This window comes from Vigna radiata, chromosome 6, assembly GCF_000741045.1.
Source record: "Vigna radiata var. radiata cultivar VC1973A chromosome 6, Vradiata_ver6, whole genome shotgun sequence".
Classification (NCBI taxonomy): Eukaryota; Viridiplantae; Streptophyta; class Magnoliopsida; order Fabales; family Fabaceae; genus Vigna; species Vigna radiata.
The window spans coordinates 11,082,174-11,093,205 of NC_028356.1; the positions used below are offsets into that span (position 1 = coordinate 11,082,174).

The 11,032-nt window shown below is 34.0% G+C and overlaps 2 protein-coding genes across 2 annotated transcripts; both read left to right on the forward strand.

The window, feature by feature from the left end:
• Positions 1–1,735: 1,735 nt before the first annotated feature.
• Positions 1,736–7,404, forward strand: LOC106764979 (protein ENHANCED DISEASE RESISTANCE 4). Its single transcript, XM_014649444.2, has 3 exons — positions 1,736–2,187; positions 3,272–3,517; positions 3,878–7,404. Exons 2-3 carry the CDS (start codon positions 3,391–3,393, stop codon positions 7,066–7,068), a joined length of 3,318 nt encoding a protein of 1,105 aa, XP_014504930.1. The 5' UTR covers positions 1,736–2,187; positions 3,272–3,390; the 3' UTR covers positions 7,069–7,404.
• A 2,782-nt stretch (positions 7,405–10,186) lies between these two features.
• Positions 10,187–10,792, forward strand: LOC106763427. Its single transcript, XM_014647622.1, has one exon. The coding sequence runs from the start codon at positions 10,187–10,189 to the stop codon at positions 10,790–10,792; it is 606 nt and encodes a 201-aa protein (XP_014503108.1).
• The last annotated feature ends 240 nt before the right edge of the window (positions 10,793–11,032 follow it).

Sequence of the window (11,032 nt, forward strand, 5' to 3'; positions counted from 1 at the left end):
AGTAGTATTGCCCTTAAGTTTCAAGAAATCATGGATTTTAAAAATAAAACTAAGAATAACGTTTTAAATTTTAATTCTTTAAAAGAAAAAGTAAGGTAAAATATTCTGACTGTTCTATTTACAAATTCAAATCCGCCACGAAAAGAGCGCCGATTTTCATAATATTTCATAATCTTCTATTTATTGGAAAACGTGACAAACAATATCTTATTGACTTTACTTAGTTTTTAAAAAATTTTGAACAAAAAAGTTTGAAAAAAATTAACTATTATATTATATTTAATAAGGTTAAATATGGTTTTTTTAATTAAAATGTGTGAATTTGTTTTTTTAATTAAATTTTATTAAATTTATTCAATGTTTGAAACATGTTTTGTAATATAATATAAAGTATGCTTAATATAAAAACTAGTAGACAATTTATGATATAATGTTTGAGAAAATATTGTCATTTACTTCACTATTTTTTTTTCTCATAAAAAATTCAAACTTTAGTTTATTATGGGTAAAAAGTAATATTGTATGTTCTAAATTTGTTTTCTTTCTTGATTATACCCTCGCTTTCTATCTAATTTTTAATCAATTTACACATTTATAAAAATAAGAAATAACTAACACGTATTGATTAAAGAGTATGAATGAAAAGAAAAAGAAAATTGACAGAAAAACAAGAAAACTAGAAGATATATTGTAAGAAATAGACAAACTATCGTATTTCTTTAAACAAAATATTTAAACGACCTCGGAATAATTTTTTCTCTTAAATCTAAAACAACAACCAATGCAAAAAAAGAGAACAAAATATATTAAAACATTTTTCTACAAAAACCTTTCAAGAATTTCAGTTTGATGATTTGCATTTAATTAAAAACATTATTTATTGCTAAAATACAATTTTAAATATGATTAAAAAAACACCTACAATGAAAATAGTCACCTCATTGGTTTATCTAATTCCTTATATAATAAATGTGCAAGTAAAATTAATTTTACTTATGAATTGTTTTTTTTTCATCATTATTTCTTCTATTTTAAGTATTTTCTTATTATTTTTAATTTGTTTTTATTAATTTTTACCCATTTTAAATCCACAGAGATAATTAATATATATTATCTTTAGTATCTATTAAATCATTTCTTACTTTTTAAATAATTTAAATTAAAAAATATTCAATGTTATAAATTGCACTTACTATAAGACATACCCGATCAATTCTTTTAGAAATGACTGATAAAATTTAGATTTAGTTAATTTTATTACATCAACTCTTCTAAATAAAATGATCTAGAAAAAATATAAAAAAATTATGTAAAATTTTTAAAAAAATAATTATTTAAAAAAATAAATCCAAAATTGTATAATAATATATTTTATTTATATACAAAAACTTATATTAAAATAATAAGATTTCATATTTACTAACTAATTTGTAAATTAATTTAATTTAATAACTCTAATGTTCAGAAACTATAAATTATGATTATATCAGTGAACTTATTTGTTAAAACACTTTTTTAATTTATTATCTATGAGATCATTTATGAAGTAAAAACTGCTTTTTCTTCCATGAAGCAAATGCCAGCAAGGTATTTGATGATGATAAGATAACAAAACCTAATCTTCATCAAACAAATGTAAAAGTCAAAGTGGGACCCACACACAGTGCCACGTAAACGGTTGGTGGTTGGTTTGTTTGGCTCCGCTTTAAATGGAAACAGCGCCGACTCTTAAACCCCTTAGTTCCACTGCTGTCTCTTTCCTCACTTCCTCTTTCATCACTTTCTCAAACCAAAACAAACACAGCACAGTTAACACACAAACACCAATGACCATCCAACTTAGATTGTTTTTGCAGCCACAAAACATCTTAGGAGTTGACCAAACCAACGCAAACGCAATTCATTCATAATCCACTGCAGCTTCCCTCTCTCTCTCTCTCTCTCTTATTCCCTGGAACAATAAAAAAAAAAGCCTGGGGAAAAAGATAAAGCTTCTCGTTTTCTCTCTGCCCCTTCTTTCCCGCCACCTTCGTTTCATTCACCCTTTTCGTTTAACTTCAATTTCTCGTCCTTTTCTTTTTCTTCTTCTTTATCTTTTTCCTTTCCTCTCTCTCTCCCAACATACCTTCTGATCCGATCTAATATGCTAACTGAGGTTGCTGCGTACTGGGCACCCTGTTTCTCGCGGTGAGAGTCTCTCTTCTTTTTTTCTAATGATGTTTTGCTTAAAAATCTGTTTTTGGAGAAAAAATGAATTTTGTTTCCTATTTTTCTTTCTGGGTTTGTGAGTTCTGAAATTTGTTTTTTCTTTTGATGTTTTTTCTTTTGTTTTCTTTTCACTTAATGGGTGCGGATACCTTGATTCTTCTGGTGATTTTTTTTTGTTGGTTTTCATAAACATGGTTTATTGGAGGAAAAAATGGTATTTGTTTTTGTTTTTTCTTTGTGGGGTTGTGTACTGTGAAGAGGGTTTCTGTTTTTGCGTGATAGGTGCCAATGTTGATTATATAGTTGGTTGGTGTGGTGGGCTTCTCTTTGTTCGGTGAAATATTCTGAAAACCGCAAATTACGCTATAAATCAGCTTATTTTGTGAGAATATTTAACATATTTTTTCCAATGATTCGTGATTCCCTTTGTGTGAGTGGTAATGTGAACTTTAACTGTCCATTCTATGAAATTCAGCTCCATCTTCTCTGTTTTTTATTTGCTTTTCCTTTTTTTGTTTTTGTTTTTTTTTGTTGTTTTCACTTTTAGACCTAAAAACTTAATTGATCTTACATCATAATCTTGTGCCGATTATTAGAACTTAGTCAAAATGGTAAAGAATTTCTCAAATTGCTAGTTAAAATGAGTTTTTGAGGTTAAATACTACGAGCTATGAGACTACCTCTGAAGAGCACGTGGTCGATAGATAGATTCTGAGAATTTTGTATTTGCTTTCTAAATTTAGAGCATGCTCCTTTTGAAGTTTATTTACTAATCCGAAAACATTTATTTCTATAGTTGGTGCATCTTGGTGGTAGTGTGGTGTTTGTTTTGTTATGCTAAATCAGAGTTGGTAGAGTTAACTGATTCAAGACCCATAAAGTCACATCAAAATTTACTAAATATGAACAGGCGCTTTTATTATCTCTATCTCTTTGATTTTCTACCTCTTGCTGTTTTTTCTTGTTGTTTCATTTTCTTCAACACCATGCTCGCTTTATTACATAATTAAGGAGCCAACTGTTTTTTAGAATTCGAGCTAAACTGAAATCTTATTTGATGCAGACAGTGAAAGTTTGGAGACCATTTTTTTCCAGCCAGAATGCTGTGAATGAATTTGGTATTTCACTTTCGAGATCTACTGTGGAAAATCTGTTGGTATTTTGTTAAAAATTTTGAGCAAGATGTCTGGTGAATCAGCTCCCAAACCCAAACCACGATTAGTGTTATGCCCTAAATGCTGGCAACTTCTTCCAGAGTCTCCAGACTATGATGTGTACAAGTGTGGTGGATGTGGCACAACACTTCAAGGTAAAAATTTCATTTTATATGGTTTTACCTTTTGGGGTATCTAGAGAACCATGATGGAGTAAAAGTTTTCAGCTGTGAAATTTGAGGCTGTTGCACTTACAAAATGTTTGGGTTGTTATTTTCTTGTAAACATAGGCAAACCAAATTGATTTTTCTGATATGATTTATGCTCTCTGATAGATTGAAATAAAAGGATTGCTAGAATAGCTATTTCCCACTCTAGGAAGCAAATATTGTTGTTCCAATCTATTGTCTTCCTCTTGTATGTATTTTAGTTATATGAAATATTTGTTGATTCTGTACATATACCTCGATAATTCTTATTATGTAACTGAAATCATTTCATTGCGCCCCATACAGCTAAGAAACGAAGAAGTAAGGATGTGAACTCAGAGTCTAGTATGCATGAAACGGATGCAGCTCCTAGAAATGCAGTGGATCCTAAAGCTGATGATAAACAATACAACAATGAAGAGAAACTACTTAGATATCAGGAAAATGGTGTGAGGGAAAAGTTGATTAGTTCTTCATCAGGAAAATGCTCTTTGGATGGATACGATAGAAGGGATCAAATTGAAAATGGTGAATGCAATGGAGAGCAACTAGTTGCTTCTCAGGTGAATGGTTTCAATGAAGAAACAACTCGTTCTTCCTCTAGAGAATGTTCTTCGAGTGAAAATGGTGGTAGGGATCAAATTAAAGATGGTGAATTCAATGGAAAGCAGCTAGTTACTTCTCCGGAGAATGGTTTTGGGGTAAAAACATCTAGTTCTTCCTCAGGAGAGAGTTCTTTGGCTGGAAATGGTGGAAGGTATCTAATTGAAGGTGGTGAATGCGATGGAGAGCAGCCAGTTATTTCTCAGGAGAATGGTTTTAGTGAAAAAGCGGCTAGTTCTTCCTCACAAGAATGTTCTTTGAATGGAAATGTTGAAAGGAATGAAATTGAAGATGGTAAATACAATGGAGAGCATCCAGTTATTTCTCAGACTAATGGTTTGGGTGAAAATGCAGCTAATTCTTCCTCGGGAGAAAGTTCTTTGAATAGAAATGGTGGAAGGAATCAAATTGAAGATGGTAAATACAATGGAGAGCAGACAGTTATTTCACAGGAGAATGGTCTTATGGAAAAAGCCTCTGGTTCTTCCTTGGGAGAATTTTCTTTGGATGAAAATGATGGAAAGGATCAAATTGAAAATGGTGAACGCAATGGAGAATGGATTGAACATGTTAATTTGTCAGATGAGACACTGGAAAATGAGATGGATATGTATAAATTGTCAGATATGAGAAGTCAAAGTGGTTGTTCAGATGAGCTAACTCATTTTGAAAATGATGCCTCAGCAGAATTGGTGGCAGTGTGTTCAGTAGAAAATGCTAACACAAACTTGCATCTAGAAGGAGAAGAGCTAAGTAATGGAAATGTGCCATTAGAAGGAGCAGGGGAGCAGTTAATTAGTGCATTGGATAAAGAAGATGCCAATGATGAGAAATCAGATTTACAAGTAAATGGAAACTTGATACTAGAAGGGCCAGAAGAAGAGTTATTTTGTGGATCAGGTGAAGAAGGAGTCAATAATGACAAATTGGAGCTATTTGGTGCGAATCCTAAGGTGGTCATTAATGGAAGCAGAGAAGCAACATCAGAAGAATTACTTGACGGAAACTTGTTATTGGAGGTAACAGAAGAGCAGTTGAATGGTGAAGATCTTAAACATCTGCTATCAGATCTAGTGGGTGCAAAATCTGAAGTGGACAATGCAGGAAATACATCTACTGCCAAAAGGTTAAGTACTGAAGAAGGAAGCATTTCATGTGCCTACCCCAGTGAACTTGAAGAGGGTTCATTCAGCAACCATGCATCTTCCAAAACCATTGCTCATAGCTTTGATCGTGTAAGGTCTGTGGATACATTTGATAACACAGAAGTGATGAATCCTGGTTTTGAGACTAGTGGTACTCTTGGAGGATTTCCTAAATCTTCAACCACTCGAAGCTACCATGCTTATGATGGAAGTGTCTCTTCAAATGATGGGGTGGATGACCAGTTCCCTAATCAATATTTAGATTCTTTTGAGAACACTTACGCTGTTTCTAGTGGGGTTTTTGAGGGAGGATCCAGAAAGGGTAAAGGCATTGTTAACAGCATGCTACATGGAGATCTTGAAACAATAAACCGTTATTTTCAGGAGGGAAGGCCTTATGTCCAAAGAGACAGCATGGTGAATATAAATGAAGTTCCAGAGACTACAAGACATGATCATGCACATTGGATGAGAACAAAGAGAGATGAGTTTCCACCCAGAATACCTCATCATCGAAGTGGTTCACAATCTGGCTATGAAAGTGGAAGCACATCAAATCAAATTATTGATGAGTTCTACTGCGGCTCAAGCTATCTTTCACATGACTCATATGATGACCCTGACCAGGAGAAGATGAAACTGTTGAGATTGGTTTATAAATTGCAGTATCAACTCAACAGAACTAGCTATGTAAGTGGTGAAACCAATGGAAGATCGTCCATGGGAAGTCACATGTCTGCATACCAAAGCCATGATCTTCATGAAAGAAGATTTTATCATGGTTTGGATTACCCCAGGTATGATGGAATCAACTGGTGCCAAAAGCATAATTTTTCACGTGCACCTTATTCAACTGAGCCAACATGCAGCATACACCATGTTGATCCTTCTTGTTTCAATTGCTGTCCCCAACAGTGGCAACACTCTGCAGAGTTGCCTCCACGTGATCTTTATCAGCATGAAGAGTTATGTAGGCATAATCCAGGTCACAGTTGTTGTTCAGCCCACCATTCTTATCCTGTAAGTCCACAATGGTCCATGACCTCTAACCTTCAAGCACATGCCCATGAAACAATGTCTTGTGATCAGATGTACAGGCCTGAGGTGAAAAAACATTTTAGGGAGAAACCAGTCTTGACCAGGCGACATTACCGGCCTGTGGCCGGTGGAGCACCGTTTGTCACTTGCAATAAGTGCTTGAAACTGCTGCAACTGCCTGCAGATTTCCTCCTTTTCAAAAGGGTGTTTCACCAGCTCAAATGTGGTGCATGTCAAGAGGTACTCAAATTTTCTCTGCACAACAGAAGTCACATAGTCTCTTATGCATCAAATGATGTAGAGCCGTCCCTAAACGAGGTCATCTATGGAAGCAATCCACCATCTGAGCCTCGTGACAACTACCATCATTCCCCACATGCAGACCATGCTTCATATTCTGATGATTATGGAAATTCCGCTGGTAAGAGCTACTCCTCTGAAGGAGATCCCATACCGTTAAATCCCTTGCATGGCAGTGAATATGATAAACCAACTGTATCTTCTGGTACCTTGGAGACTATAACAGAGAAGGAGAAAACTGCTGTAATAGGTCCTGGTACTGGTGAGGCTTCAGTTGAAACAGATAAATCAAATATGAACTCCTCCAATTTTGCACCAGAAATTGAAGCACATTTTCAGCCAAAAAGTTCACCACTTCATCAACTGATGGGTTATTCCTCACCAAGTCAAGTGGTAAGAGGGATTCCATAATTTGTTGAAGGAAAAGATCACATGCTCAATTGAGAAAATGGTCTAGTCATGAGTCTCAACAGTCATGCACTGGCTCATATGACAATTCGGTTTTTTCTTTATTATGGTGAATCTAAAATGAAGCTTGAAGGATCAAGAAATGGGCGAGTTCTTTTCTCCAACTTTGGGATGTGGTGATAAGGCATTTACATAATCAATTATTTTGTTTAATTCTATTGAACAAGGGTAGTGAGATTGACTTGTTCCTCTAAGATGTGTATCAGTAATTTTGTGGAACAGTTTGGCAATGTATGCTGAAAATATATTTAATGTAAAAATGTAATTTTGGCTTGTATAGATCTAATTATTATGTGATTTTTACACTTTTATTTTTTTAAATCAGTTAATTTTTGGTCCGCAATGTTTTAAGATAAACGCATGCAAATGCCTTGCCGAATTAGTATTTGGATGTAAGATCTGGACTGGTCGATTTCACCATTTGTAGCAGTCCTGTAAAAATTGTAATTTTAAAAAATTATATAGGTTTCTCCCTAAAAATAACAAATAAAGAATTTATGATTTTATTTTCAAGAAACTTACTGTTTTCAAATGAGTCTAAACATTACGAAATATTTTTACTTTTACGTGTTCTTTAAATATTAAAACTTACAAAATGTTTTTTCTTAACATCTAAAAAATATAGCAAAATACTATATAATGGAGTTAACATATATCAATATGATAGGACAGTTACTAGAATAAAAATAAGGTTTACAGATATCTTAAAATACTTTAAAAAAATTTTAAGTTTTACAAAAGTATCATAAGTCTAATACAAAATATAAGAATAAACTGAACGGTTTTACAATTAAATTTAAACCGAACAGTAGTACAAAAGATACTAAGCCTACTGATTGAACGGTCCTAATCTAGACTTCAGGATTCTCGCCTTCCAAAGCTTGCTCCAACGAACACTCCTCACCTTCTGCTCACATCCAAAGAATGATCATTGCAAGGGAAAAGGTGACCGAACAGACAACATAAGACAAGACAGGAAATGTAGGGTAAGTTAGTGTAATTTAATTAATCATAAGAACATAAACAATACATAATCATATTTTCAATCAAACCTTTGTAACGTGCAATCATCATACATATATATTTCAAGCAATATCCAAACATAACATACATACAATAACCGACTCCTTGACTTGACGATCTGGATTGTATGAATATGTAGTTTGTGGCCGTTCTTGCACCCGAGTAGTGTAGTAACTGGAAACCCCTCAGTTGCCACCCTAGGTTAGTTTGTCATACCTCACCCAGATTCCCTCTGGACTAGGACCTCCTGCCATTCTCACACTATGACTTACCTATCTCTACGTGAGAATTAATAATCATTAGAATCTCAAGATGAACGCTGTGAATTTCACTATCCATATTCATACTTTACCAATTCAATAACCAATCATCGAGACATTCCTCCTTGGAATTCTCTTTCATACCACTTGAAATATAATAACCACATACTTCCTCATCCAATATGCATATATAAGTAAAATTAAACCAAACAGTAAAATTATCATTATCTTCGAGTACAACCGAACGGAAAAGCTTAACTTAATCTATGAACAAGACCGAACGGGAGACCACTCCCTATATGTGAACATGACTGAATGGTCATGTGAAGAGTAACGACTCAAGCATGAATCGAATGTCTTTGAAGCTGAACACTCTAATAACCGAATTCTAAAGCTTAAACCAAACATTTGAATCATTGGTCGAATGCTTATAACTTAGAATGAATACTATTGTCTTAGACTGATCACTATTGACTTAACCTGAACAATAAGTGCTTAGGCCGAACACTGATAATATAACCGAACGTTTTATAAATAAATACCTACTCATATTAGCCAAACATACTAAGAAACCGAATACTAGTACAAGACCGAGCACTTTAAAGAACTGAGTACTAGTAAAAGAACACTGAAATAAGGAACATTGTTTACAACTGAGAATATTTATTTTATTGCAAACTTAAACTATATTGAATACCTTATCTAGGGTGACTACTAAGTGGAAACGTAAAACTATGCTTGGACCGAACTTTATATTCTATTATATATAATACAAGACCGATCGGTCATTCACTGAAATTCTACTAAAGAAGAATTCAGTTAAGACTGAACACACATAGCAGAAACTGAACGGTCACGAATGACTCTTAACAACAAATAATAATTCTGCATAATACTGCAGAGTTATGATCAAACCTTATTCATACCTAGTTCATGCCATTTATCAATCATCAACACCTGCAGACTAACATGCAGTAACACCAATATCTTTCATATCCATCAAATAACTAAACAAAACATCATTCAAACCTACAACCATTTAAGACTGAGAATCATAATTAAATTATACAAGCTTCCCTTACCTTTTTAAGAGAACAACTGCTTAATCAACAGCAGAAAGCGTTCCCCAAACACCAACCTTTTCTAGAATACCTATAACTCAATGAACAAGAAGGAAGGATTAACCAAAGACCAAAACATGATCAGGATTTTGTGAAGATGAAACTGATGAACACATGCAACCAAAACTTTGGCTTGCATGTGCCCAAAAACAGGTTTCTTAGGAAGAGAATGAACTTACCAACTCATAACAACCACTTGATCGATGCAAATGAAAGCCTTTAACACCAAGAAAGCTTAGGTGTGGCCTGATTGTTAATCAGAAGTAGAAGGAGATGAGAATTTGTAGGGAGAAGGAATAGAGCTTTTAGAGAGAAGGAGAAGAACATGGAAAAACTCATAAGATTGAAGGTTCGTGTTAGAATTATGTTTTTTGTGACCGCTTTAATTTATTTTAATTTATTAGATAGGACTGAGTAAATAAGTGGTTGCTACACTTTAGGAACAAATCCCTTATTTTTATCTACCGGAAAACTGTTAAGTGGATTTTTTATTTTATTTTTGAATTTTTGAATCATTATATATGTAATGATGGTATATTGAATAAATTATCCTTTTCCTGAATTCAAAAATTCTCCATCGTCTTCTATCTTTATTTCTCTGTTGCTTCATTTCTCTTCTAAAAACCAACAATTGGTATCCAGAGCTTTTTTGTGAAAATGAATGTTGAATCAAATTTCTCACGAGTTGCACCTTCAGTCTTTGATGGAGAAAGCTACGATCTTTGGGCTGTCAAAATGGAAACTTATCTGGAGGCTCTAGATCTTTGGGAAGCTGTAGAAGAAGAGTATGAAGTTCTTCCGCTGCCGGAAAATCCTACCATGGCCCAGATCAAAATTCACAAGGAGAGAAAAACTACAAAAGCAAAGGCAAAATCATGTCTATTTGCTGGTGTTTCTCAAACCATCTTCACAAGAATTATGACTCTTAGATCAGCAAAAATAATTTGGGATTATTTAAAGGAAGAGTACGCTGGGGATGAAAGAATAAGAAGCATGCAGGTACTTAATTTAATGAGGGAATTTGAATTGGAAAGGATGAAAGAGTCTGAAAAAATCAAAGAATACTCAGACAAATTGTTGGGTATTGCCAACAAGATAAGGTTGCTGGGCAGCAATTTTCCTGATTCTAGAATTGTTGAGAAAATTCTGGTAACCGTGCCAGAAAAGTATGAAGCATCTATTGCTTCCTTGGAGAACACAAGAGATTTGTCTAAAATCACATTTGCAGAAGTGCTACATGCATTCCAAGCCCAAGAGCAATGAAGTTTGATGAGGGAAGATCATGTTGTTGAAGGTGCTCTTCTAGTCAAAAGCCAACAAGCCAGAAATTACAAGAAGAATCATCCAGCCAACCGTCAAAGCAATACAAATAATTACGATAAAGGAAAGGGTGGAAAGAAAAGTTACCCACCTTGTCAACATTATGGCAAAATGGGTCACCCTCCATTCAGATGCTGGCAAAGACCTGACGCTAAATGCACCTAGTGCAATCAACTTGGGCAT